Source organism: Heliangelus exortis, chromosome 8 (assembly GCF_036169615.1).
Source record: "Heliangelus exortis chromosome 8, bHelExo1.hap1, whole genome shotgun sequence".
In the NCBI taxonomy this organism is placed as follows: Eukaryota; Metazoa; Chordata; class Aves; order Apodiformes; family Trochilidae; genus Heliangelus; species Heliangelus exortis.
Genome location: NC_092429.1, coordinates 9440911 through 9466445, shown reverse-complemented (window position 1 = coordinate 9466445; position 25535 = coordinate 9440911). Strand labels below are relative to the sequence as shown.

The 25535-nt window shown below is 36.9% G+C and overlaps 1 protein-coding gene across 6 annotated transcripts in view; it reads left to right on the top strand.

The window, feature by feature from the left end:
* Window positions 1-25535, top strand: part of MAST2 (microtubule associated serine/threonine kinase 2) — a 180431-nt gene that overhangs the window by 5741 nt on the left and 149155 nt on the right. For all 6 annotated transcript variants that reach the window (XM_071750250.1, XM_071750253.1, XM_071750249.1 and 3 more), the window contains exons 2-3: window positions 13145-13292; window positions 16776-16918. In XM_071750250.1, coding sequence (XP_071606351.1) covers window positions 13145-13292; window positions 16776-16918 — 291 coding nt within the window. The remainder of the gene's footprint in view (window positions 1-13144; window positions 13293-16775; window positions 16919-25535) is intronic.

Sequence of the window (25535 nt, the reverse complement as noted above, 5' to 3'; positions counted from 1 at the left end):
AGCATTCTGACAGCAGCCTGGAATAGTGGGATCACAGACAAGGTTGTTTCACTACTGTTTGATACTTGTCTTTTTACAATTTAGAGGATTGCATTACCACAGTTGGGTGTGTCATATGAGAGAGAGTTTTGTAACATTATGCTTATGTGGATATTTCTACTCCCTGTGTTCAGGACATCATGGAAATTGCTCCAAGACTATTTATAAATGTTAGAAAGCATATTCCCCCTTTCATGTTGGGTTGTTTGTTTGCTTTTTTCAAGGAATGGCAAAGAATCTTTTCCACTAACTTCTTACCCCGTTTGGTTTTTTGGAAAGCTGTCAGTGACCATCAGGGAGAAACTGGCCAAACCCCAGAGAGCTCGTCACATTTGTTTTGCCTACACAGCTGCAAAGAAGCTGTTGCCCTGCTTTCCTTGCTGTGTGGCAAGTCTGGAAATTGAAGAGATCTTTCTTCCTAATCAGAGCTTTTGTGCTTCAAATGTAATAAGCACTTTCTCCTTTTTATTAGTTTTCCCTTTAGGTGCCATCAGTTCTATTAAAGGCATGTGACAGACTGTAACAGTTTGGTGGTTGAATATTTCTACCACGAGTCTTCCCCTTTGTGTGACAGATGAAGAAGCAGCCCCTTGGAGTTCAGTTGACACTTGGCTTCTGAGCTTTCTTTACACCTCTGTCTCTATGCTCCTCCAGCCATGGACCCTACAGTTCACAGCTCACAAGACTCAAAGTTGTTTCTTTTAACTTAATATCAAAATCTGAAGGCTGTGTTGAAAATTAATCTGCATCAGGAGGAAGTTTGTTTCCAAAATTCAGGCAAATAAACAGACTCAAATGACTCTATCACCAGCAAGACACATTGTATTTGCAATAAATTGGAGTTTTAAATATTTGCACTACAGATTCCATAAAAGCAGTTATAGCCTGTAAGCATCACTGCCCTTTCTTATCAAAGGAGGGACAAAGTGCTGCCAATTTCCATAAGATCAGGAGCCATGCATAAGTACTTCTAGCTACCTGTTTTGGGATATTGTTGCTATTTAGAGCTGACTTTAGGGCAATGCTGTCCACCAAGGTGTTCTGTGTCACCAGGGGAGGTAAAGAAAGTCTTAAGGAAAATGTCTAAAGACTCTTAAATATTGAGCTGTGGATGTGACATCATTAAATATTCATTTACTGTTTGTAGACCTCAGACTTCCTCCTCTCATCTCCCTTTCTTTGTTGCTATTTTTCTTATTGCAGGGAGAAAGCAAAAGAAGTGTTGGTGTTTTTTTGTTGTTTTGTTTTTCCTTTTTAATAAGAAGATGCTGAGTTCTAGCCTGTAAAGCTTCTAGGATGGTGAACCAGAGTCCAGAGTATATGATTGCCTGGCAGGCATTCGTACTTATACTCAGAATTTAATTTCTTAAGCTTATCCCTTTCTCTGTGGAGAAATAAAGGTAATGAAGAAGGTAGAGGATAGCTGTGGAGGAAGGAGCTGTTCCCTATGGCATGTATGGTTCTGCCTCTTCTTTTTTTTTTTCTCTGTTCTTTTCTTGAGGAGACGAGAAAAGAAGCCAGAAAGAAGAAACCTCTCAATGTCCTCTAGATATAACTTGCTGCCTTCCTTATGCTGATTCTTGTTGATGCCAGAGCTACTTGTGCTTGACTTCTCCACGAGCCATGGTGCAACGTGTCTCTCTGAGTTCACTTTTATGTTCATACTAATGTTTAGAAGTATGAAGTAGGGAAAAGTGATTAAAGAAGAGTCATCTGAAAGCAGGCAAAGGGGAACAAAGTCAAGCGATCAATTATGCACTGTAATAACAAAACTGAGCCAGAAGATTCATCTAGAAGCAGGCAAAGGAGATGGAGAGTCAAGTGACCAATTCTTCCATGGACTTGTTTAGATAATAGCAAAATAGAGCCAAAGGGCACATGGCACTTCTCTGGCCTGATAGAATGAAAATATCACCTTCCTCAAAGTGCAGTATTAAATGGACAGACCTAATCTGTTTAAATTGATTTTTGTAAATCAGTAAGTAGGTAGGCATTGCATCAGCAGCTTAGATGATTCAGCTCACCTATATGGGATTTCAGCATCCTGTCAAAAGTGAACAGTAGGAGCAAATATTGTGTATTAGCCACATTAATTTCATATGTTGTGTATTAGAATAGCTAAGAAGGCAGTGGAGAGATTATGAATATATAGGTGTTCATGTTGCTGATTCACACCTGAGTTCATCAGTGCACTGTATTTCTTGTCCAAAAGGAGTACAGAAGTGAAGAAGCTGAGCAGAGTCTTATATCACAAGTGGCTGTATTTGTTGTGGGACTACTTGTCTTTATAATTGTAGTAAATTATTAGCTTGAAGGGAAAAGCTGCTGTTACTTAGTATTTGTTACAGAGCACTTGAGAGTAACAGTGGAGTTCCACCCAAGGCTAGAACTAGGAATCTGCAAAGCAGTCAGGTTCTTAATATCTTCATTGCTGTATGCTTTGGGAAATCAAGTATTATCCATGTGTATTATGCTGGAGGAGTGGATATGTGTTATTGACTTGACCTCTAAAAGACTGACTTCTTGAGCAAGCTCATATGCCTTCTTGCAGTGCAAGAATGTGAATGTTGGCCTGCCTGTTAAGGTAGTTCTAAGAGTCTCTAGAAGAGGCAATTCTTTATTTTTATCTGCTAGTTTATTTTTATTACTGAGATGCCTGTTGTGCTCCATAAGCCCCCATAGCTTTGGTGATTATAAGAAATGCAGTGGATTATTTTAAATCCAATGGCAGCATTTATTTAAAATAAAAAAATGTTTTATTTTGAATTGTGCTCCTGGCATCTGAATAGCTGAAGCTAAGGAAGCAGTGAAGACCACCAGGTTAGTGAACTATTTGAGACTTAAACCAGAAAACTTTTATCACCCATCAAGATGTTATTCCTCAAGAACCACAGTAGCTAAGAAAACAGGTCCTGTAAAGTCTTAGCAATTTCATTTCCACATCATGATGATGTGCTGTGGTCAGTGTGTTTTTGTAGTGATGTAATGCTATTTGAAGCCTGGTGAAAATGCTGCTCTATGCAGAAAGATGTTGAATCTGTATTCACTCAAAAAATTTCTACCTTTCTGCCAAGAAAGTGCAGAAAGTCTGCTTCAGGTGAGGAAAATGCACTTTTAAAAAATGTCTTGGTAGATAGCACTCCTGGCCATAGGAGGATGCTTTGTGGTGTCACACTGAAGTAGAAAGATTTGAAGGCCTTGTTTGGTTTGTAATGAAGTAACTCCATGGCTATCTTTAAAATCTGCTTTAAAACATTTTTTTCTTTTTCTTTTTTTTTTTTCTTTTTTTTTTTTTTTTTGTGTTAGTGTATTATCTTCCTTAGATCTTAGGTCCCATGACCCCTAAAACTAGTAATCTGTCAGAAATATTTTTCAAATGTTCTGTTGTTATGAATACACATTGCAGTGCAGTGAGGGAAGAGGGTTCAAGACTGAAAACCTAGCAAAAAAAAAAAAAAAAAAATTAGCTGTCTAGCTTGTCAGTTTTCTGCTCTTTGGATTTGCTCTAGTATTAATGAAACTCTGTTAATTACATGGAAAATAGGATGGTACTCTGTTTCTTTCCCGGGAAAAATCATTAGAACTGCATTGTAATTATTTTTACTTTTTTGTTACACATACAGTAACTAATTTAACAATAAAATCTTTCTAAAACCTTTTAATTGGTCTGGATTTTCATGAACATAAAAACAAAATGGTGCTTTAAAACATTCCATGTACCTGTCTGAATTTCCAGAAGCAGATACGACTGCTAAGGTTAAACTATGGGGAGGTTAAGAATTTCTGAAATTCAATTTCTTATTCAGTTGCAGTCCACACATGACTTAATGAACTGTCTATACAGGAAGATTTTCTGTAATGTTTTCTGCTGTATAGTGTGACAGGTAATTCACCACAATAATTTTCAAAAGTTCAAAGCCAAATTAGTATTTAATTAATTGAATCACACTTAGGTAATTTCAACTTTTTTTAAAGCCCTTAATGTGTCATGCTAGTATTTCTGAATTCTTGTTGTATGTGCTTGGCATGTCAGCTAATCCTGATAATAGCAAACATCCTTAACAATAGTTAAAATAAGAATGTGAATTTCAGTGCACTTCCATTTCCTGCCCGTTGCCTAAACATCCAGCAATCCATTCCAGACAGATTTCCAATAACACCTGAACTTGTTGCTTATACGAGGCTGCTTTCTGCCAGCCCTGTTGGCTGTGAGCTGGCTCAGTATTAGCTCAGTATACAGTGTCTGTGTTTATCACTTGGCTTTGTTAGCTGCCAGCACATCAGCTTGGTTTTATATTAATATTTTGTAGATCCTGCTATTCCTTGTTGATTTTTCCCTATTGGGTTTGACGGAAGAGTTCCCAGACCAGTTTGTCTGCTGTGACAGAGGGGAAAATGCAGAATGGTTACAGTCATTAACAAATCCAAATAAATCCAACTTCCTCATGCAAGTGAAGTGTTAAGCTCTTGGAAAGACAAAACTGGAAAAGTGTATGTAATGGAGGTTGGTGAAGCTGCTTAGGGGAAAAAATACACAGGTAGGCAGTGAAATAATTTAATGTCTTGCATTACTTTCTTGATGTTTGTTCTGTTATTCTCCTGGTAGATGCATGTTTTCTGCTCACTGGGGAATAGCTGAGAGGACTAACAACAGCTCTTATTATAAAAGTATTTATTGCCATTTGAAATGGAGTGAGACCCCAGCTTTATTTCAAAGCTGACAGTGCCCCAGAGCAAGGAAATCTCTTCTCAAAAGTGGAATGCTTAATAATTAAAACAGGCTTATTGCTCACTAAAATCACACCATTCGATTTTAGTGTATTTACAAGCACTTTGTCATAAAAATAACATTTTACTGTGGAGCCTTAGAAAAGACCTTTAAAAGGAAATGAAGTGGTCAGGACTGATGTTAAGTGTTTTGAACAGCACCAGGAGATCAGAGAGTAAAAGGAATAAATTATGGTCAGTGTTTTAGAGGAAAGCTTATGAGTTGTTTAGTTAATGCAGTGACTGTAAGTATTTAGGTGTTCAAACATTATGTGCAGATGGGAGTAGTGACATATTAGTAGCAAATACCTCTTCCTCATTTAGTGAAATAGACTTAAATGGGACCTGAGCAGCATGAAGATGACAAAAATACATGACCCTGAAAGTTAAATTATGCATTGAGTTAGTTATTTGTATGTTCCTTGATCCCTAGGACAGAGGAAAATCTGTTTACAGATTGTTTTGCCAGTTTAGCAGACACTTTTGCTGTAGTGTCTGCTGACTGTAGTCTCTCAGTTTGAGCTTGAGGCCCAGTGATGTTCATAAAGATAACAGTTGGGCATGATTTTTGTTCTCAAGCAGAAGGGAAGAAGTACATGGCTTGTCCTTGAAAAAAATTTGGCTTTTGTTTCTTTGGGATGGAACTGGATTATGCTGCTTGGTGAGGAGAAGCTTTTGTGCTGGACTATAGTGACTCTGTATCTTTCTGCAGACATTAATAACAATTTTTAATTATTTATCTTTGTCTGCCATTTTATATGATTTCTTTTAAGAAAAGCTAAGGTTTAAGCATTTTTTTCCCAATGATTATCTGCTTTTCTTTAAGTCTAAAGCCACTGGTAGTTTTATTACAGTCTATAATAAAATGATAATTTTTTGTTTCCAATTCCATACCTGCAGAGTATACTCCATACCACTGTTGAGTTTGAGGGAAAATTTATTCTTGGGAAAACTTCACATAAGTGTTTCTTATTTATGCTCTGCATTGGTATGAAAATGTCATTTGTGATAGGAAGTGAGAAGATTCCAGATGGTTCATGGAAACAAGAATATTGGTGCCAAAAGATTATAAGTTTCACTGACACAAAGGCAAAAGTATTTAATTTTTTTTTCCTGCTGCAAATGATGATATTCCTCAGTGATGGTAACACCAGATAAAAATATATTGTGATCTTTGTTATGTATATGAACAAATAGCATTCTCTTAGGAGACCATTGTGCCTTGTTAGATTTTATTTCTTTACTAATTTCAACCTAACTAGAGATGTTTCCACTTTTACTACTCATATCATAGCTGTGATACTGAGGAAACATGCTGAGGAAAAAAGCAGCATGGTTAAAGAGGATTTCTGTAGTGATTTCTGATTTCATACTTCTCTTTCTGTGCATTGTGTGTCATTCAAGTAAGCTTTATAATTAAAGATCAAATCTTAATATTGTGTTTCACATCTCTGCACAGTCATTGAATGTCTAATTGATCTCTAATTAGTTTGCATCAATTAGAAAAACCTCTTTAACTCTCATCTAAGTGGTTCCCCTGCCAATGTTCAGTTCATGAGTTACCTCAAGACTTTTCTTTGGAAAGAGCTTTTTTTCAAAAGAAGATGAGAACGCTGCACTTCTAGCAAATAAGTCATTTTTATACAGCATGTGCATTTTAATGCACTACTATTGATCACTTGCCAGCCTTAGTGTTTTCAGCTAGTATTTTTATATAAAATCTATTTTATTTTTACCTTACATGTAGAAAAGTCTTTATAGTCTTGGGCTGAGAATCAAATATTAACACAGATAACTTCCCATTTTTTGAAATGTGACTCCAAGCTTCCTGTCTGTGATGTATAAAATTAGTTGAAGGTCTCTTCCAGGTCCTATTGGTAGGAAGCAATTGTTTCTTTATATAAATTGAATGAACTTTTAACTATCACTTGGTTTATCTATCACTTGTTCATCTCTGTTGACCAACAAGGAGTTTACATTCCCAATGAAAATGGTTTTATTGTTGCTTTGCTTATAGACATTAAATAGATTTTACACAGATATAAGTGTATTTTGCAGTGTATTTTGCTGCATTGCTTTTTCACTGTGAAGAGGACAGCGAGACAGTGTTTGTAATGTGAGCTAAAATAAATACAGTTGGAGATCTGAAAGCTCACTCGTTTAAAAAAAAAAAAAAAAAAGGTGTATTGATGTAACACCAAATTTTATTACAAGTGACATATTTTGGAGTCATACTTGTTTTAATCCTTAACAGCAGGCAGGATTCTAATGTACACATGATGAATTATAGAGTTGTTCATTGTGTGGGGTTTTTTTATTATCTGGCCAGGAGTTAATTTCCCTCTCTTTACAACCTTTTCATGTTTGAAGTACTCACGGTAGGATCCCAGAGATAAAGGAGTGATGTGTCCTTTAATGTGCGGTGTCTTTGTTCAGCCTGGTTTTGTGTTCAATGTAACTACTGAGTGTACAGTGGGGGTTTGAGTCTTGATATATTGATAGTGGTTTCTTTGAGCTTCTGTAAAGTTTGATACAGACTTTAGTAGAGGTTGTGTTGCTCTTTCTTCCCTACGTGAAATCCTTTTTGGCTGTAGGCGTTTACAAGATGAATTCAAGAATTGTGCTGTCTGTTTGTCCCTTAGTGAGGAGATCCGGAACAAGGATCAAACACATTGCTTGTGTAAACTGTTGTGGTGTTATTTGTATTTCCATGTAGGAACCAAACATTCGTGCTGATCTAATTTAATCACAAATTTCCTTTTCTTCTAGACTGTGGTTCCATTAGGAATAAAATGAATCTGCATCTCAATGATCCTCAAAAAGGGGGTAATAATATACATAGTTGTAAATATTTACTTTTACTTTTTAATAAGCTGCTTAATGCGTTCTTGCAGCTGGGAACACTTGGCTACAAAGTTAACAACTTGAACTTCCCCGGTAAAACAACATTAGAGCCTCTAATTCATTAGTTCTGATCAAACATGCCTTGGAGTTGTTTCCTGAAGAGTTAACAAGAAAAAAAAATTCACATGGGAGGAACAAGATAAGGAGGGGTGTATCTCAGAACAGGTTTCTGATACTTTTGTCTTTCAGGAGACTTTTCTCTTGTTTGTTCTTAACTGTAGTTAATTTTTTTTTTTTTTTTTTTTTTTTTTTTTTTTTTTGCAAAGGAGTTAAATTTGTTTTGCAACATTTGTCCCCTCTATCTTATAACCGGAGCTGAGTGTACAGAGGAAACTACAGCTATTGAGAATGTTAAGCATTTACATGATGTAACTATTGAAAACATCATTGTGGCAATAATGCTTAGCTTTCTAGTCAGTTTGAATACCTAATATTGACACCACCTTTGTGGTGATATTGGGATTTATTGTGAAGTTCTTCCAAAAAAAATCTAGTAAAGAGAAAAAAATTATAAAACTCTTTCCTACCTTTAAAATATTGACACTTTTATGTAAATTAATATATTTTGTAAAACGTTTCTCTCTAGTTGATGTAGTAAACCAATATCTTAGAGCCTCTAAGAGTCTATGTTGATTTAATGTAATTTTCCATGATTCTTTGTCTGACATTTTTCAGGGTGCTTCTGGCAAGTACATGAGTTAAGCAGATACATTTAAGAAGATTCTTAGTTGGAAGGTCTTATTCAGATTACAGTTTTGGTCACATTTGGGCCCACCTCAGCTTCCTGGCAGCTTCCTGTTGGCCCTCTTCCCTCGATGTGTCCTGTCCAGGCTAGAAAGTTTCACTGCTAAATACCAGAGTGTAACCACTATGATTCCATTGCCTGAATTGCTACTTACAGATATTTAGCTTGCAATCTATTCCCTGGGCCTTTAATTTTCATTTTCAGTGTATTTTTAAAGCATATTAGAGGACACCCAATGACAGGATCAGATTTATCTTTTGTTAAGGGTGTGTGCATACATTATATGAAGTGATGAGAAAAGTCTGAGAAGAATAAGAATGCTTCTCAGATAGTCACACAATCCTGACACAATAAGCTTTTATCTTTTAAAGAACAAACTGTACTGTATTAAAAAGAAAATGCATCTATCAGTGTTTACTATTTTTATTGCTTTAAAAAGATTCAGAAAGTGTCAAGTTACCCTTGAGCTGCATTGCTGACTGGTTAATTTCCTTACAAAACAGCCTTGTGTTAGCATCTTCTTTGCCAATTTATTGTGTTTAAATTTTCATTCTTCCTTCCAATAGTTTGCTAAGAATTTGCTTTCAGATGACCTGAAATGGTTGTGCTCATTAGGCTTAAAAAAAAAAAAAATCTCATTTTTCTTATGAGGGAATTACCTGCTTATAAAAAATGTTTTTTGTAGATTTTTTCCCCCACCTCCCCCAGCCAATAGTTTAACGTGTTTTGACCTACAGATTTGATGTTTTTATCGTCATAGTTGGGTATTTTTGCACCTTGTAGTGATGCAAGGAAATACATACTTTCGAGTTAGCTGTAAGAAAGTTACACGTAAGGAGGTGCTGCTTTGTATGATCTGTTACCTATTAAGCGTACACCATAAAAGTAGATCTTTAGAAGTTTGGTTTTTTTTTGTTTTTTTTTTTCCCCTAGCATTCATCTGTTGCTGATCAGCTTCACTGTGTGGTACTTTCTGGCAGTTCAAGGAAATACTTTGACATGCATCCACACTTTCAGTATTCACATGCCATTTGAGCAAATTTTCTGTACCTTTGAAGGGACAGATAGGAGTAATCCTTGCCTAGCATATCAAGATTGGTTTGGGGATGTTTTTATCTTCAGCTTTAAGCTTTGTAGGACTCATCTGGCTGTTTGAGCCTGATTTTTGGCTTGTGTCAAAAGACTCCAGGCCAGAGTAAGTCAAGAAGACCTATTGTATTTGAAAAGAAATTGAAGGAGAGAGACTTACAGTCCTTTTCTGTCTGTGTGAGCAAAATGTTTCTGTTACATGCTTACTAATGCTTTGATTTCTAAATCTGCAAGAATTTTTCTTTTCAAAAGTGAAAGTGGAGCCCTTAAAATTATGACAGCTTGTGCTATGTAATCTGTTCTTCAGCCATTTGCTCTGCTAGTGTTACTTAGTAAGTTGAAAGCATATAAACAAAATTTTGCTTTCATACTGCAAAGAGTTTCTTTATCCATTGATTTGGAACATTGTGCAAGATTTTTCTGTCCTTTGTATTGCATTGTCCTTTGGGACAAGGAAAGTTCTCTTCCTGTGTGTTGTGTTTTCTTTTTCCTTCTTGTTTAGAAGTGGTAACATAAACCACTGCAATTTCCTTGTAGTTTGTCTGTGAACTGCAATACTAAAACTAGTTCTGATGGATGAGCAAATAAATTACAGAGAGACAACTCTATTGTTGTCAAGTTAAAACTTTCCCTCTTCATTGTTTTGCTGACACAATACAGGCATAACTTTTAGAAGATGGAATTTTAAACTGGCCTACTAAGCATTTTTTAAAACATAATAGGCTGTCTCGGAACACTGCACTGGAGGTTTTTTGTAAGGACTTGAAAAGTGAATTTTACATTACATAAACCTGCAGAATGTGATTAGGGCCCCTTTCTTCAAAACATTCAACAGCTCTGTAGTTCTCTGAATACTGCTCAAGTGTTTAATGTGCTTAGCAAAAAAAGGGGTTATGAAGAATTTTCCATATGTAATAAATACTAAGCCTATCTTCTGAAGACAGACAAGATTCTTTAGTGAGTGTGGGAAGCTATTTCCTTTCCACTTTTCCTTTTGTATCTTTGTGGTATAAGTGGCCAGTGGGGAAGGAGCTGCTGAAGCTGGGATGAGGGCCAAAGTGATGCATATGGAATGATGTTTTGAGAAGTAGCAGGTACCATTGGGTTGTCCTGGAAGGTGTGTGTAGGCAGAATGTGGCAGCAGAGCCAGTGCTGTGGGAATGTAGCTGTGCCCTTCAGTGCTGATGCTCCATGTGCTCCTGGTGCTCCTTTGGTTGGGCTGCTTCTGATTTAGGTATTACAAGATTCAGAAAGCTTCTGTACTGCAAAGTACGTCACATGATGAAGTGATATTAAGAATTTGTAATTGTTTTTACCAGTAAGAAGAGACCCTACATAGAGGGCAATGAGGAAGGATAGGGAAGTTTTGGGAAAGATGCTTGAGAACATTTGTTGGAATTGAAGTATTAGGAGTGTGAGAGGATAGACTCAAAACATTTAGAGAAGTTGCTTGTAACCCAGAGTTTCCTGTTGTGTTGTGGGCTTTTTTTTTATTTTATTTTCTAAAGTATGGTAATTTCTGACTGTCACAGTTGGGAAATACATGGCAGATTATGGATGTTACTGGCATTTAGAATAGGCCATACTGAATTTGTGTGTGTTTATTTCTGTATGTATACTTAGACATGTAAGCACACGTAACAACTTTCTGGCATCCCAAATAGAAAGTATCTGGAGTTTCTGCCCTTGGCCTCTGCAGCTTGTAGGGTGTGCTGGGGGATTCCTAATGTTGCAATTTAAAATTACTTAGCTTACTCCTAAGTACAAACAGAACACGTGGTAGATGTATTTTCAGCTGTCCAAATTATAGAAAACTGGAAGCATAGGCTGCTGGAAACGAAGTTGTTCAGCACCTTGGTGGAAAAGGTCAGAGGCAAAGGAAAATGTGACATTCTCTGCTCTGAGATGAGCTGTGAATGAGGAACTTTAAGATTAAATCAGTTTTCAGCTCAAGTGCTTTTTGCTACCCCAGGTCACTTGTTTTTGGGCCTCTCCCCACTCTTGTGCCAACACAACTGTTTGCAGCTGTGAACTGGGTTAAGTAAACTGACCTACTTCAGGTCACCCAGTTCTCTCTCCTGGTCTGGTTTAGGCAGTGTGGCAACTGAATATCTGACTGTAGCCAGAAGAAGTAGTAGTGTCAGAGCAGTACCCCTCTCCCCATGGAGGGTGCACCACCAAAGCAGATGCATAAAAAAGCACTTCTGTCCTTCAGACAAATAGCAGAGTTCTTTGCTATTATGAGGTGCCAAAAGATTTCATGATTAGAAGGAGACGGAGTCTAAGAGAAGTCTAGAATGTGTGACTCAGAGCTAAGTGAGAGTTCTGTTTCAAATCCAAATTCACATTTTTTTTCCCTGTAAACCCACTTTATTCATATCCTTTCTTGCCCCCCCCAAAAAGCCCCACCAAAGACTCCCCAAACTATCCCCCTAAACCCTAAAAAAAAAAAGCCTTGAAGTTGTTAGATTGTGTAGTCCCAGTCTAGATTTGACAGTTTGAGGCGTAGCAATTTGAATTAATGACTTCAGAAATGGATTTTGACTGAAATCTGCAAATTGTAATTAAAGCCCTGTACTGGTACATTTTTTTTTTTTCATTTAAACATTATTTAAAACTATGTGAAACCGTGTAGTCATGTATCATGCAGGAAGAGTTTTCTTTTCAGTTTATTTTTTGCCTCAGATGAGATTTTGAGGAGAAGCATGGCATGAAGTGCTATACAGCAAATGGGAGGCTTTTGAAACAAAGTGGAGCAATCCACTTAGACATGTGGGACATGTTGCACTACTGCAGAAAAGGGAGAATTTGACCAAGTGCTTCTATAAAGGTTTTAATGGAAAGTGTCACATTATCTTCAAGTCCCTGTGTGATAGCTATGCTTGTGGTTCTTTGGGTGGCAAGGGTGAGTTTGACACCTCCAGAACAATTAAATGCATGAGGAAAGCACTGCAGCCCTGCTTGCCACTGCCTTGCCTGCTGCTATTTCAATTGAAAGTTTGCTGTCTGCTGTGAAAGCAATTTACATGTGTGGGAGTGTTTCTGACAAATACATGTCTAATTTTGTTTATAGTAATAACAAAGACATTACACAAAGGATGATGTCTATCCTAATTACTACTTAGTGATACATACGGTCTTGTAGTAGAGCTGTAACTTATAATAGGAGCTGTAGGTTGCAATTAGACATTGCAACAGTTTCTTTATAGGTGTATTACTCATGGACTGGATGGAGTAAATACTCAAGAAATTTGAAGAAAATTCTTTGCTTTAACAGGAAATAGCTTGAATCAAGGCTGAGCCTGACTTTTTAGTAGCCTACATGCTGTAAGAGCAAGTAACTGCTGTAACACAATGGCTTTTTTCTGACTGTTACTGGTGATATTCCTTACAGCAGTAATGTTTCAAGGACCATATTTAACTGGGATCTTGTGATGTACTTTCTGCACAGATACGAGGTACAAGAGGGACACTTACAATTTTAAGATTTATTTTTTTTTAAATGGTCTCATTAATGCTTTGGAGATTGCAGGTTTCAGAAAAGATACTTAGCTGTTATTAACTAACTGCTGCTGTTTCGTTTTTTTTTCCTTTCTGCAGGAGATGATAACAGAGTCCACTCCCTTGCGCTGCAGGAAGCTCAGCAATCCTGACATCTTTTCATCTACTGGGAAAACCAAACTCCATCGTCAGCTAAGTCAAGATGACTGCAAGCTACGAAGAGGTAGTTTGGCAAGTTCTTTGTCAGGTATGCTATTTTATAAAGACCATACAACAGTTCATTAGTATTAAAGACAGAGTATTATTAATTGGCATACCAGTTATAATAAAAGATACTGATACATTCTGTCTTTAAAACTAGAGGTGACCTCTTTTTGGAAGGACATAAAAATGTTATGTAAGGGAAAGATACAAAAAGAAATATTGGTAGAAAAAGTGAAAGAGGCAGGATGGGGAATAAAATTCTTTATATTGGCCGGAGTGAAAAGGTAGAAGATAGGACTTAACATGCAAAGTTGAAAGAAGGGAGTGGTGGAACTTTAGGAAACACAGTGCTGTGTTTCAGGTACAAATTATTGTTTAATTTCTTTTCCATTTCAAAATTACCATAGGCACATGTGCTTCCAAGTGAAAAATCTTGCTTATTAACTAGCTGTTTTTTCAGTTAGTATAAAGCTTGTTTTTTTCTTCTGAACACAGTCTTCAACCCTGTTACCTGTAGAACCAGGTAACATTGTCCAGTAATTAGCTAAAAAATGGAGGACCATGCTCAGTAGTTTCTTCTCTAAAGACTCTTTATTTGGGCTAGGGAATGGTTTCACAAGTTTAAAGCTGATCTCAAGTCTGTGATGCTGGCCTTAGAACCTTTAGAGCTGCATGATCAGTGTAGAATAAAATAGCTGATCTGCCTGAATGCCAGTGTTGTTCCCTAGGGATAAGTTGCAGCCCATTTCCTTTCTAATTAGGCTGACCGTTTGCCTATTTGCATGTTAAGGCAAGAGCAAAAAGGTTTGGAAACCCTCAGGTGGGAGGGGAAGAGGAAGAGGGTGAAGCCACCCATTGTAGCAACACGGGTGTGACTTGGATGATTGTGAAAATACATCCAGTCTTGGTTCCACGGTCCTTTATCAGGGGAAGATAAACATTTTAATGTTTGAGGTGCTAAGTGTAATGGAATTAAATAAGCCATAAAGTAGGCATGTTCCATTTTGGCTTGGCCTTGTCTTAATGTTTTATTTGTAGTAAGTGGCTGGTTTCTGAAAAATGGAAACATTCATAATGTTTTGCACTCCTGTAAGTTTGTTCCCTAAGGTAGGTCAATTGTTGGAGGAGAACAGAAGTTTAACTACACAGTTAACTGCTGTTGGCTGGTTACAATGGCTGAAGATAGTACTGCAGGACTGGATTTTTTTTTTTTTTTCTTTTTGCTTGCTCTGGTTCTATTTTTTCCAAGGAAAGAAAAATAAATAGGAGAAAGCAGGAAAACTGGAGAAGCTCTGTTTCTTTTTTAAAAAATAGTAACATTCTTGTACATCTTCTCTTCTGAAATGATAGTGCTCTCCAGAACTTATTGTTTCATCTTACTGACTTTTCAGTCTACTGCAGCCTGGTTCAGAAAGGAGAAAAGAGTCTGAAGAAGATCAGTTTGACTTAGTTGAATAAAAGAATTGCAGATGTTTTATATTTTAAATATGGTTATCAGGAATGTATGCAGGACTTCAGACGCAGCATTGAAAGATTTTAGCTTCAAGCTTCATTCCAAAAATAATTCCACCTCTTATTTTTCTACAAAGGAAGAAAATAAATTTAAAGAGTACAGATTATTGTACATGTAAGCTGCCCTGGATTCAGTTTTTGTGGAACTCAAGGGAGTTACTTATAACTGTATCTTATGCAGATTTAAGTAATGTTCTTGCTCTCAGGCACTGGCATTTTGAACTGTTAGATAATTATGGTTTGAATTGCTATGATAGGATATCTTTATTAGTGCTTTACTGAGATAAATACAGCACTGTACATTTCTGTAGTTTTAGATCTCTGTAGAGAAGAGGAGTAATTGTGTTTACACGTTATGTTGAAAATGAGCAAACCATGAAAACCAATTCCACAGGTGTAGGCAGATTGAGTGGGACTGGGAAAGGGTATTAAGAAATTGTATCTCTGGTTTACCTGACTAAGTTGAGTCTTTTAATCTCTCATACAGTTTGACTCATTCTATTAATGTGTACTTGGCCCATTGCTCCTAAATTTCTCAGAAAATTAACAGAAGTTTAAAGCAAAAATAAAGGAAAAAACCCCAACCACCATTCCCACTGCCCCCCAACCTCCCACCCCCCTTTCTGTGTCATGTCTAATCATGTGTGATTGCCTTTCAATTATTTTAGCCACTTTGATGCAATGAGTGTAATATTTCATATCTAATTCCAAGACAAAGTTGAATTGGAAAAATAGCTTTCTGCCTCTGAGAAAAAAAAATATTTTTCTGCAGTATGTATATATATGTGTTATACATGTAGACTTTTTTTCTCCTTCTTATTGCAACAAATCTCTTGTCCCCTGTCACTCCTGTTGCTGTAGCAGAACATATAGTAATCTGTTGAATGGACTATCTTGACCATGCTTTGAAGTGAGGGGTGTCTGTAACTTAGTCTTACCCTAATTTTTAAAAAAAGGTGGTATTATTCACTCCTGTTTATCAGATAGTTAAACTGAACTGCAGAGGATGGCTGACCATAGTTGCAGAGGAAGTCATCTGGAAGCTAATAATGGAACCCAGATTTACAGACTTTTTCACTTATGTGTTTTTAACCACAAGAATATCTTCCTTCTCTTTTTTTCTTTTTGTAAATGACATTGTACATGAAAGGAAACTGTCAAGCTTGAAAGAATCAAAATATGTCCTACATTGACTTTGGTTCTTTCACACTGTGGAAATTTACTGCTTAACATTTTTCAGAAAGGAGTGTTATATTGACTAGAAAAAAATGTATTGAGCCAAATCCTTTTAAATGATTCCTGTACTTCCTGCAGTGAAGTACAATGGTGCGACCTTGGTGAGACAGGAACTGTCTTCCCACTGTTTGGGTATGTAGCATGGGGAATTAGCATCTGCACTAATCAATCAGTACAAGGGAGACTTTGCAAAGCTGTAGAATGTTTTGCTTCTAAGATAATACGATACTGCTGAACAGTAAAATTTTTTTTAGACGGAAAAAAATCCTATCTATGGTCCAAAGCAGAACAGTGTTTAAGCATACACTGTATTCTGATCACAGCTGCATGAAATCTGCTGCTGAGTGTACTGATGGCAGGGGAAAGTGGGTATGTCTAGATGGCTAAGCAGTTTAGAAGAGGAAATGTTTTACAATTATGAATGTATTTTCATAAGAATTTTTGAAATTATACTTCAGAGATTTTGTAACGTTAACATTTCTTCCCTGTAGGAAAAGAGATTGTTTAATTGGCAGCAAATACAGTTTTCTTTTAAAGCTTTGTGAAATATAGAAAGGTGTGATAGAAGTCTGCTTCTGCAAGGTTTTTGATTTACCCATTACCTCATCATGCAAACTGAATTGTTTGGATTACTTAATTATCAAACATAATGAAGTCACAGGTAGTGTGCTCTTACAGGTTCTAACCTACCGAAGCCTTTAAATACCTTTTTTATTGAATGCTTCTCATCCACATATTTAAAAACAAGCTGATGGTGTTTTTGTTTTGTTTTAAAAAGGAAAACAGCTACTTCCCTTATCAAATAGTGTCCACAGTGGAGTGGGACAGACGATATGGCAGCCACCTGGAGATACCTCAAACCTGGTCCGCATGAGAAATCAGTCCTTAGGACAATCTGCTCCTTCACTTACTGCTGGTTTGGTGAGTGACTCTGGGAATACACATCATGATTTTGTGCTATAAATAAAAAATGATGTTATCCTGTGCATTAGTTTTCACCTTGCTTTCCCTGCTTCTGCTCAGTGAATGCAGCATTATGTTCCTGTGGCTCCTTTTTAGGGTAGAGGATGAATTAGGAGGAGAAAATGTTCATCCTGCTTTTGACAGAAAGCAGGAATGTGAAGAATAATTTCTTTTTTTGGGAAGCTCCTTTTCAATGCTACTTAAGCAGCCTGATACATGAAAGAAAAGATCACTGCAAGTCTAGGGAGATGTGAGCATGGGAACTTGATCACATAAAACAAGTTTAATTGGGAAACAGCTTTCTGAGTAGCTACCTCTGCTTGTTTCCTTAGAGAATAGCTGGGGTCATGAAGCTGAAAGGGTCAGCTGTCCAAGGATTGAAGAGTAGGAACTGATGTCTGCTCTTCGGCATGGTTTCTGTCAAAAGGTTTTGGTAAAGTGAAGGTATTTTTGAAAGGTGTTGTGTCTGATAAATTAGCGTTTCCTCAGAAGTGAGTATTCTGTATGGGAGGGAAAACTTACATAGCTATAGTTGACAGAGTGCAAACCAAGAGGAACATTTGTTTTGTTTATAGATGTTCCTTATCATGTCTAAATATCTAATATCACTGAAGTGTGAGGAGAAGAAAAATGTAAGAGTAGAAGACAGTTTTTTGTGAGCAGTCATGTATGCAACAGAAATTGCTGCTAAATAGTAGACTAAAAGCAGAGCAAGAAGCATATTTTGTCAAACCTCCATAGAGCAGCCCATATAACAAGTTTTACTGAAATGGGGAAACTTTGGTGTGCCTGTAGCACTACTTTGTACTACCCTTTGTAGAGCTGCAAATAACTGGGTGAATTTATATTGCATTGTAGACTGTTTAGAAGAAATGACCCCTTAAGTGTACCTTGGATGTAGCTCTTAGACTATCAGCCTGTAGACAGTTAGGCACCATCAGCCTAAGACAAAAAATGCAGAAACATAAATCTTTAAAGTTCAAGAACCCATGCATTTGTGTTACCACTGATTTTGATTTCACAATGAAGTATTTGTAGTCTTAGTGTTTTCAGACATGATATTATATCAAAATTTTGTGATTTAATGTAATTGTTTTGTGTCTTAGTTTGGGGCCTGTTCAGTGCTTGCCTTAAATTTCTGTTTTCAGCAGTGGTTTTAATTTGACTGCATCAACAGCAAGAGAAAATACTCACATGACCTTGACATCTAAGTATTTATCTGATGGGGATTAAAAAAAGTTTAAGTACAGGCCTGTTAGCTAGAGGCAGGCAGATGCCTTGAAGCTTTGTAGGACAAGTTCCTGGAAATGTCTGTGCTTTAAAACAAAGCATTAGTTCTTGGATATTTAATTTGGAATACTGGTTTGTTACTTAACAGCTGTGTAGAATTCAGTGAGCTGCAGACATCTTTGTGTGTTACAATTCTATATAATACTAATATGTATTTTCAGTTTGTTGTAGCAGTGTTTTTGCTGTCTCTCAAATGTTCTGATATGAAATACAACACCAATAATTTATTAAAAAATAAGTTAAAATTCCCTGTATTCTAATCAAAGCAGAGAAATTCAGTTATAAATCCAATATTTGTTCCTCTATGATGGTGTTAGGTACTGAAGTATATAGTAACTTTATCTCTGTACCCTTTATGATGGGCTGATGTTAATTACAGCTGCAGATAATTAAGCCTAGAAATTAAGAATTTTTATATGAAGTGGGCATCTGAAGCAATGACTAAAGAGCTGGTCACAAGATGAACACCTAATTAAATGCAGTGAGTCCTGGGATTTTGGAGCTAGTTACATGTTTGCAGCTGTTTTAATATGCTTGTGGTATTGAAATACATTTCACAAATTAGAACAGCAAAAAGGTCTCTTGCCAGTATAATTAATCTCCTTTGAAGAATAGCTCTATTAAGAGATGAGTAGGTTCAGTAATGCAGAGTGTCATTTTAATATGCCAGCCTTGATTGCTAGAGCATTTAATTCTTTTATTATTTGTTATAATACATTAGACAGATAGAGAGAAGTGGGAGTCTGGTATAGGAAAGACAGAATACTCAAAGCTGTGTGCATTGTTTCTACTCCCCCTTTTTGGCACTGTAGGTGTCAGTGGCTTTTCCTTTGCTAAGCTGCTTTGCTGGGATTCAGTGATGTGTTTGTTTATTTTCCAACCATTACTAACCAGGCAGATTACTCGCTGTGTTTAAATGGTATTCTTTTCAACGCTGAAAGTATATGCAAAGCAAAAAGATAAATTAACAGTAGCAAATCTATAGAAATTAGTTTGTGGCTTCTGAAATAAGACAGATAGCAAGGCTACTGACCAGCAACAACTCAGGAATTGGAAATGCATCAAATTATAGCATACTCAATTACATAAGCACATTTTATTGTTAGAATCTTTCAGCTGATACATGTGTGATAGCCTGAATTACTGTGTCTGCACAGCAGTTGCCACCAGATCCTTGACTTGAGAAAGAAGCTTGGGCAGACTGAATGCTGAGCTCTGTCATCACAGAATGGAAGATTGATCTGATTTGTGTCCCTTCTAAATATATGTGAGGATTTCAGAGGATGGCCTTCAGCTCATCATCTACTCTTAAGATGGATGGCTCTGATCCTGGTAGATTGAGTTTTGCTGAAAGAGTGTCCTATTTTAGGCTTCTTAATCCCTAAGTTACCCAAGCGAGTGAGCAAAGAAAAGACATAAAGCATCATTGTGGGTATCTTAGTGGTTTTTTCTGCTCTCAAGACCCTAACACAGTAAAAAGTAGAGAAACAGGGAGTGTGTATAAAAGAAACAAAAGAATAATGATGTAAAAAATTCTCTTATGACTTGGTTTGGAATTTTATGTATCTGAAATCTTAACCTGCAGGTACCTTGTAAAAACCATTAGAACGTGGACTGTGGCACCTGATGTGAATAACCAGGAACATGGATTCATTCTTTTATAAAGCAAGGCATGAAGAGAATCAGGGTTTTTTAATTTATGGAGAAGAAAAAGCTGTGAAGAGAATGCTTTGATTGTTGCAGGAGAAGTAGATAGGGAGTGTCTTTTTTGAAAATACTTGTTTTTTCAAAACTCAATGTGAATGAAATTACAATGCCATAAGGTGTTAACATTCCAGAGCTGGAGCATTTATGAGTGGACAAGGGATAGTTTTCCCCTCCTGTTTATTGTAAAGACATGGTGCTCAACTGGAGCACTACACTAATGATGCTAATGATGAATATGTATTTAAATTTTTGGAGAGAGATGTGGGGGCTTTTTTGTGTCTCTCATGCTGCCCATTCAGCCTGATTTATTCTGGGTGTGGATTAGGCAATCCCGAGTGGAATGGGGAGAATGGATGTCCTTGTGATGGTCCTTGGCTGGATAGTGATGTGTGTGTAGGAAACCTGGTGACTGAAACAGACTTCACACTGTGGCATGTTATCTTTGTCCAAGTCCAGGTGTACTTTTTAGATGCAGAAAGTAATATTTACTGCTTTATATCATAGGAATGGTTGAGTTGGAAGGGACCTTAAATCATTGAGTTCCTGTATGGGCAGGGTCACCTCCTGCTAGACCAGGTTGCTGGTCAAAGCCCCATCCAACCTGGTCTTCAGAATTTCAGGAATGGGGAAGCCAGAGCTTCTCTGGCAACCTGGGTCAGGGTCTCACCACCCTCATAGTGAAGAAATTCTTCCTAATGTTTATCCTAAATGTCTCCTCTTCCAGTTCAAAGCCTTACCCCTCATCCTATCACGATGTCCCTACCCAGCTCTCTTGTAGGCCCCCTTTCAGATTCTGTATGGCCACCATAAGGTCTCCCTGAAGCCTTTTCATCTAAGCCCTGACTGTTTATTTTCTGAACTTTCATTCCTTTGCTGTTAAAATTTCATTTTAGATATATTATGAATAGAATCAATTGTACCTAACATACAAACCTCCTGTAAGAGTGCATTTCCCCTGTGCATGTTGCGATCAATGACCTAAGGATGTGCTTCCAGTCTGTATCATTCCTGGCTACCAAGAGGAGTTGCTGATTACCCAAACACACGTTTGTGGGTGAGACAACTCTGATAACTTTCAGATCAATTTAAAGAGAATTAAATCCAGTGGCTGCTGTTGATAGTTTGATGAGGGAGGCATTTGTGGCACTCGTCTGCCATCTGCGGGTGGGCTGCTGTAAGAGACAGAAATAATACATTCCAAGGTCCAAGTTTTTGCAAACTGTTTTTAGAGATCCTGGTCATTGGTAGCGATTTTACAGCACAGACAGCTTTTTCCTGGGATCATATTCCACAATAACCACTTGCTAATAACCTGGCCTATTTTTTTTTTTTTTTTTGGCTGGAGTATAAGTTAGCTTCATATTTTAATTATTTTTCTGGTAACAGAGATGTTGGTTGGGATACTTATGAAAAAAAAATATGAAAAAAACACGATTATTGTTTTTAAAAAGTTATTATTTGGAGCTAATATATAAATCATGGTTTGCAGTTTTGGGGTTAGAAGTTGTGTTGCCGAATTGTGTTTTGTTCCATGGCCTGCTAGGTGGTGCTGGAGCACCGGAGGTCTCAGTACAGAGAGCTGCGTTTCCTACACCGAGTTGAACAATAACACCACTGCTAGAGGGCCAGCCTGAAGAAGAGATTGAGAGGTTTTCCTGTAGACTGTGTCTAAAGGAGATCTTAATTCTGTGCTGACTGTCAATGCAGTACAGAAATTAATAATTCAGAAGGCTTGATGAAGTGCAGTGGAACTGAAGTTCAAGCTTCTTTATAATATGCTTCAAACCCTCTCCTGGTTATAGAAGAAAACTCTGTCTGGGTCTTATACTTAGTCCCCACTGCTTTAGTGGATTTACTGTTTATTATTTAGGATCTTCACTTTACACAGACTTCTGGGTGGTGGCTTTTAATCTCACAGTGATGAGGTCTTGGAAGAAATAGGGTTTGTAGTGGCTAGCAGGGATCTGACTAGCAAATTAAAGATTAGTCTGGAAAGCACAATAGCTGATCTTTAACTTCACTCTCACCTTTCTGCTCGATATGTGTGCTGGCAGTGAGGTGAATACATACAGCTTAGACTCCTACAGCTTCACAAAAGAGTCAGATGTAATCTCTGTCTTTTCCTTGAAAAATACAATAGTGTTTGGGGAACAAATCATTAATGCCAGTTGTGCATAGAGCTACCTCCTGTTGATAGACTGGATACTTATTACAGAAGCAGACATTTAAATCAGATAAGAAAATTTAATTTACATTGGTGTCTTCTGAAGCACACAGCTGCTTGCATCCCAAAATATTTTGCCATAGCCAACTGTATTTTTAGTTTATATTTTAGGTGGTAACATGTTGAATATTTAAATGTTGCTGAATACAGCTGAAAATAATTTTGTCTAAGAATAATCATTAAAGTATTAGCTGGAAAAAGCCATAATTTGTTTTAGGGAATAGAGAACTTTCAATACTTGGTGGTACAAGTAGAATTTCATGTTTTTATATTGTTAATAAAGCAGAAGATAGCATAAAGTATGATTGTATGAATGAATAGATTTTATTACTCTATGAAGCCATGGAGTTTGTGTTTTGAAATAGCAGCTGTAATTGTAATAACCTGAGATGGGAAGTAAGTGGATTTCCTAAATTAGGACCCTGTGAAGTTTCTGCATACTAATTACAAATTTGCATTTACTTATACTGCAAAGTCCATGGGTAAATCTTTTAAGAGTTTGGGTGTGTTAACAGTTTTTGAAAATGTGGCTATAAGGATGGGCACAGAAGATGAGTGTTGCCCAAAGAACTGAAGCAGTGTCCAGGCTCACATTTGATTGAAGGGACTGGGCTTGAGGCAAAAGCAGGGGGAAAGTTTTACACAGAGAGTTGGATGTATTGGCATGAGCTGTGTGATAGAACATGAAAGTAAGAACAAGGAATTTGTATCTGATAATGTGGAGTGGTGGACAATAAGGGCTTTGCAAAGAGGTAAATGAGATTGTAAGCAGAAGAACTTCTTTTGTTGTATTAAAGTATGCTGAGCATTGGGCAGTATTTAGATTGCTTGAAGGGACTTCACTTTGTCACAGATTTAAGGTATCCCTGGTAGGAAAACTAAAATGCCTATGCTGTAATTGTGTGTGTTTCCATGATAAATTCAGGATACATGTTTCACAGTGGCAGTCAAAATTGATAGTCCTAATATTTTTTTCACTGGTAAATTTGATTCTGAATAATTAATGTCTATCTGTGTAAAGAAGTAATTATGATAAATTCTGTACTAAAGTTTTATTTTATATGTAGTGCATATTACTTAAACACAGCATCTTGCTCTGAAGAAACTTCAGCATATTACTTAAACTCAGTCAGCATCTTCTTACTCACTTCAGTTAAGTATATTCCATTTTACAGTGGACTCATTGGCTCAGAAGAGATTTTCATACTTGAAAGAAAATTTGAACAACCTTCTGTGTAACCTGAGGCTTGTCATTGTAGGAAATAAAATATGAATTCATAAAACTTGCCTTGTGATAATTGTTAGGCACTAGACTGTCAGTTTGAATGACTGCAGTTCTCATTATCTTCAGATGCTGCATGTTATTTTTTTTGTCTGTGAATATGTTGAATTGGTTTTTGGCACATGCAGTCAGTTCTGTTCCTGACAGCAGCACTATTGTAGGTGTAAAGTGAGAAACTGCTGTAGAGTGCATGGAAAATTAGCCTTTTTTTTTTGCTTGGGGAGCTGTGGGCAACTTAAATATAAAGAATTATTCAGTCTGTCTTGAACACACATTGTCACTGAGTGGGGCTTTGTTCTATAAGACTGTTCTTTACTTCTTATTGGCCTTTATATAAAACTAGACAGATGTAGAAAAATGAAAAAAACCCTGTTTTTAAAATTTAAAATAGAAAAAAATTGTGTGGTTTATTTCAAATGTTTTTAGCAGGATTTTCCTTAGAAAGGCATTGTGAGATATTTGTGTTTAGGATTTTGATCTGGCTGCCTTCTCTGGTAGTGTTTCTGGTAACAGTTTCCTAGGATGTGGTTAATAGGAGGATTTGTTTGCCTAGATTTCAAACAACTTTGTTACTTTGTTCCAGAAACGCAAACTGTTTTGAGCTTTAGGACATCTATAAAAATCCTCCGTAACTTTTGGGGAAGCAAAAGCTTGAGATGCTCTAGAAATTAGCAGCACATTACCCTCCATACTTGGCTCCTCCATATTTTTTTTTCCTTTCTTTCTTTTCTATACTGTGCCATTCTGGTTTACCCAAGACATGCCCAAATAGTTCCATCTCCAGTTGCAACTCAGAGGAAAATGGAAATACAGCAGTTTATACACTTTGCCTCTATGCCTCTAAACAGCTGCAGCTCAGAATCTTTCCTAAGAGTTAATCTACAATCCTTATTACCTAGAGATTACTAGAGAGGGAGAGGTGAAATCTCATGGCAGTGATAAGTGTAGCTCTGTAAGTGAAACACGGTGTTAAAACCTGGGACTTACGCAACAATCCTGATGGCTGAACTTTGATCAACTAAGATACAGAGAAGTGAAGTCATTTGGTCATCAATAGGACTGGGAGTAAAGTATACCTTAAAGTATACCTCACAGACTTTATGGAAAGCTCAGTTTATTGATGCATGGAAAATATTTGAAGCTCAAATGGATGGTGCTATGCAGTAACTTGTTACCTGAAGTTATGTATCGTGTGCCTGGGTCATTCTCTTATTTTTGATTTTGTTAAAGATGTTATCTGGATTTCAAAGTCAATTGTTCAAAAGCCAGGGAATGCATTGATCTCTTACCTGGCTTTGCTGCATTATTATTGCTGATCTGAGCATTTCTGCAGGAATTGAGAGTTTTATGCTCTCGCCTGGTGGGAACTGCAGAGTCCTTGTGCTGTGAGAACACGAGGTTATTACAGCAGCAAGATTGACTCAGAGTATTTGTAGTTCTTCCCTTTGTGAGCACAGACCAAGATAAATAATGGCCAGGCTGTTTTTTCAATGCTTTATTGTAGGATTAGATGAGGAGGATTCTTGTATTGTGCTCTTTCAGATTGATGAGAGTTGTGTTAATTGAAAAGTAGTTGTGGCCAGCTAAGTATGGATAGTGCAAGATTTGCTGAGAGGGTATCTTAGGTGTTCAAACCAAACCAGCTTAACTAATCAGTTTTATTAGTAAATAGCATGGAACAACTGACTGAGGTGCTTCCTGCTTTGGTTACTTATTGCAATGACCAAGTTTCCGTGTAAAAAGAAAAAAGAGTGTGTGAGTATGCAAAATGGATGTCAGTGTGAACTAAGTTATGGGCAAAGGGGAAATGTTTAGAGTAGAGGGCTGAAAGATGTACAGGGCTTCAGATCTCTCATAAAAGGATGAGAAATGTAATTAACCTAAAATAACCTTCAAAATAATTTTTGAGCCTGATAAATTAAGTGAGCTGTTGAGATAACCTAGTGAGAGATTTTAATTTTATACCTTAAATAATATCCTATTAAAATCCTCAAGATTTTGCTTTGTGATGGAATCCACTGGGACTGACATTTTCACAGTGACCTCATGATTCCGGAACACAGTTAATATAT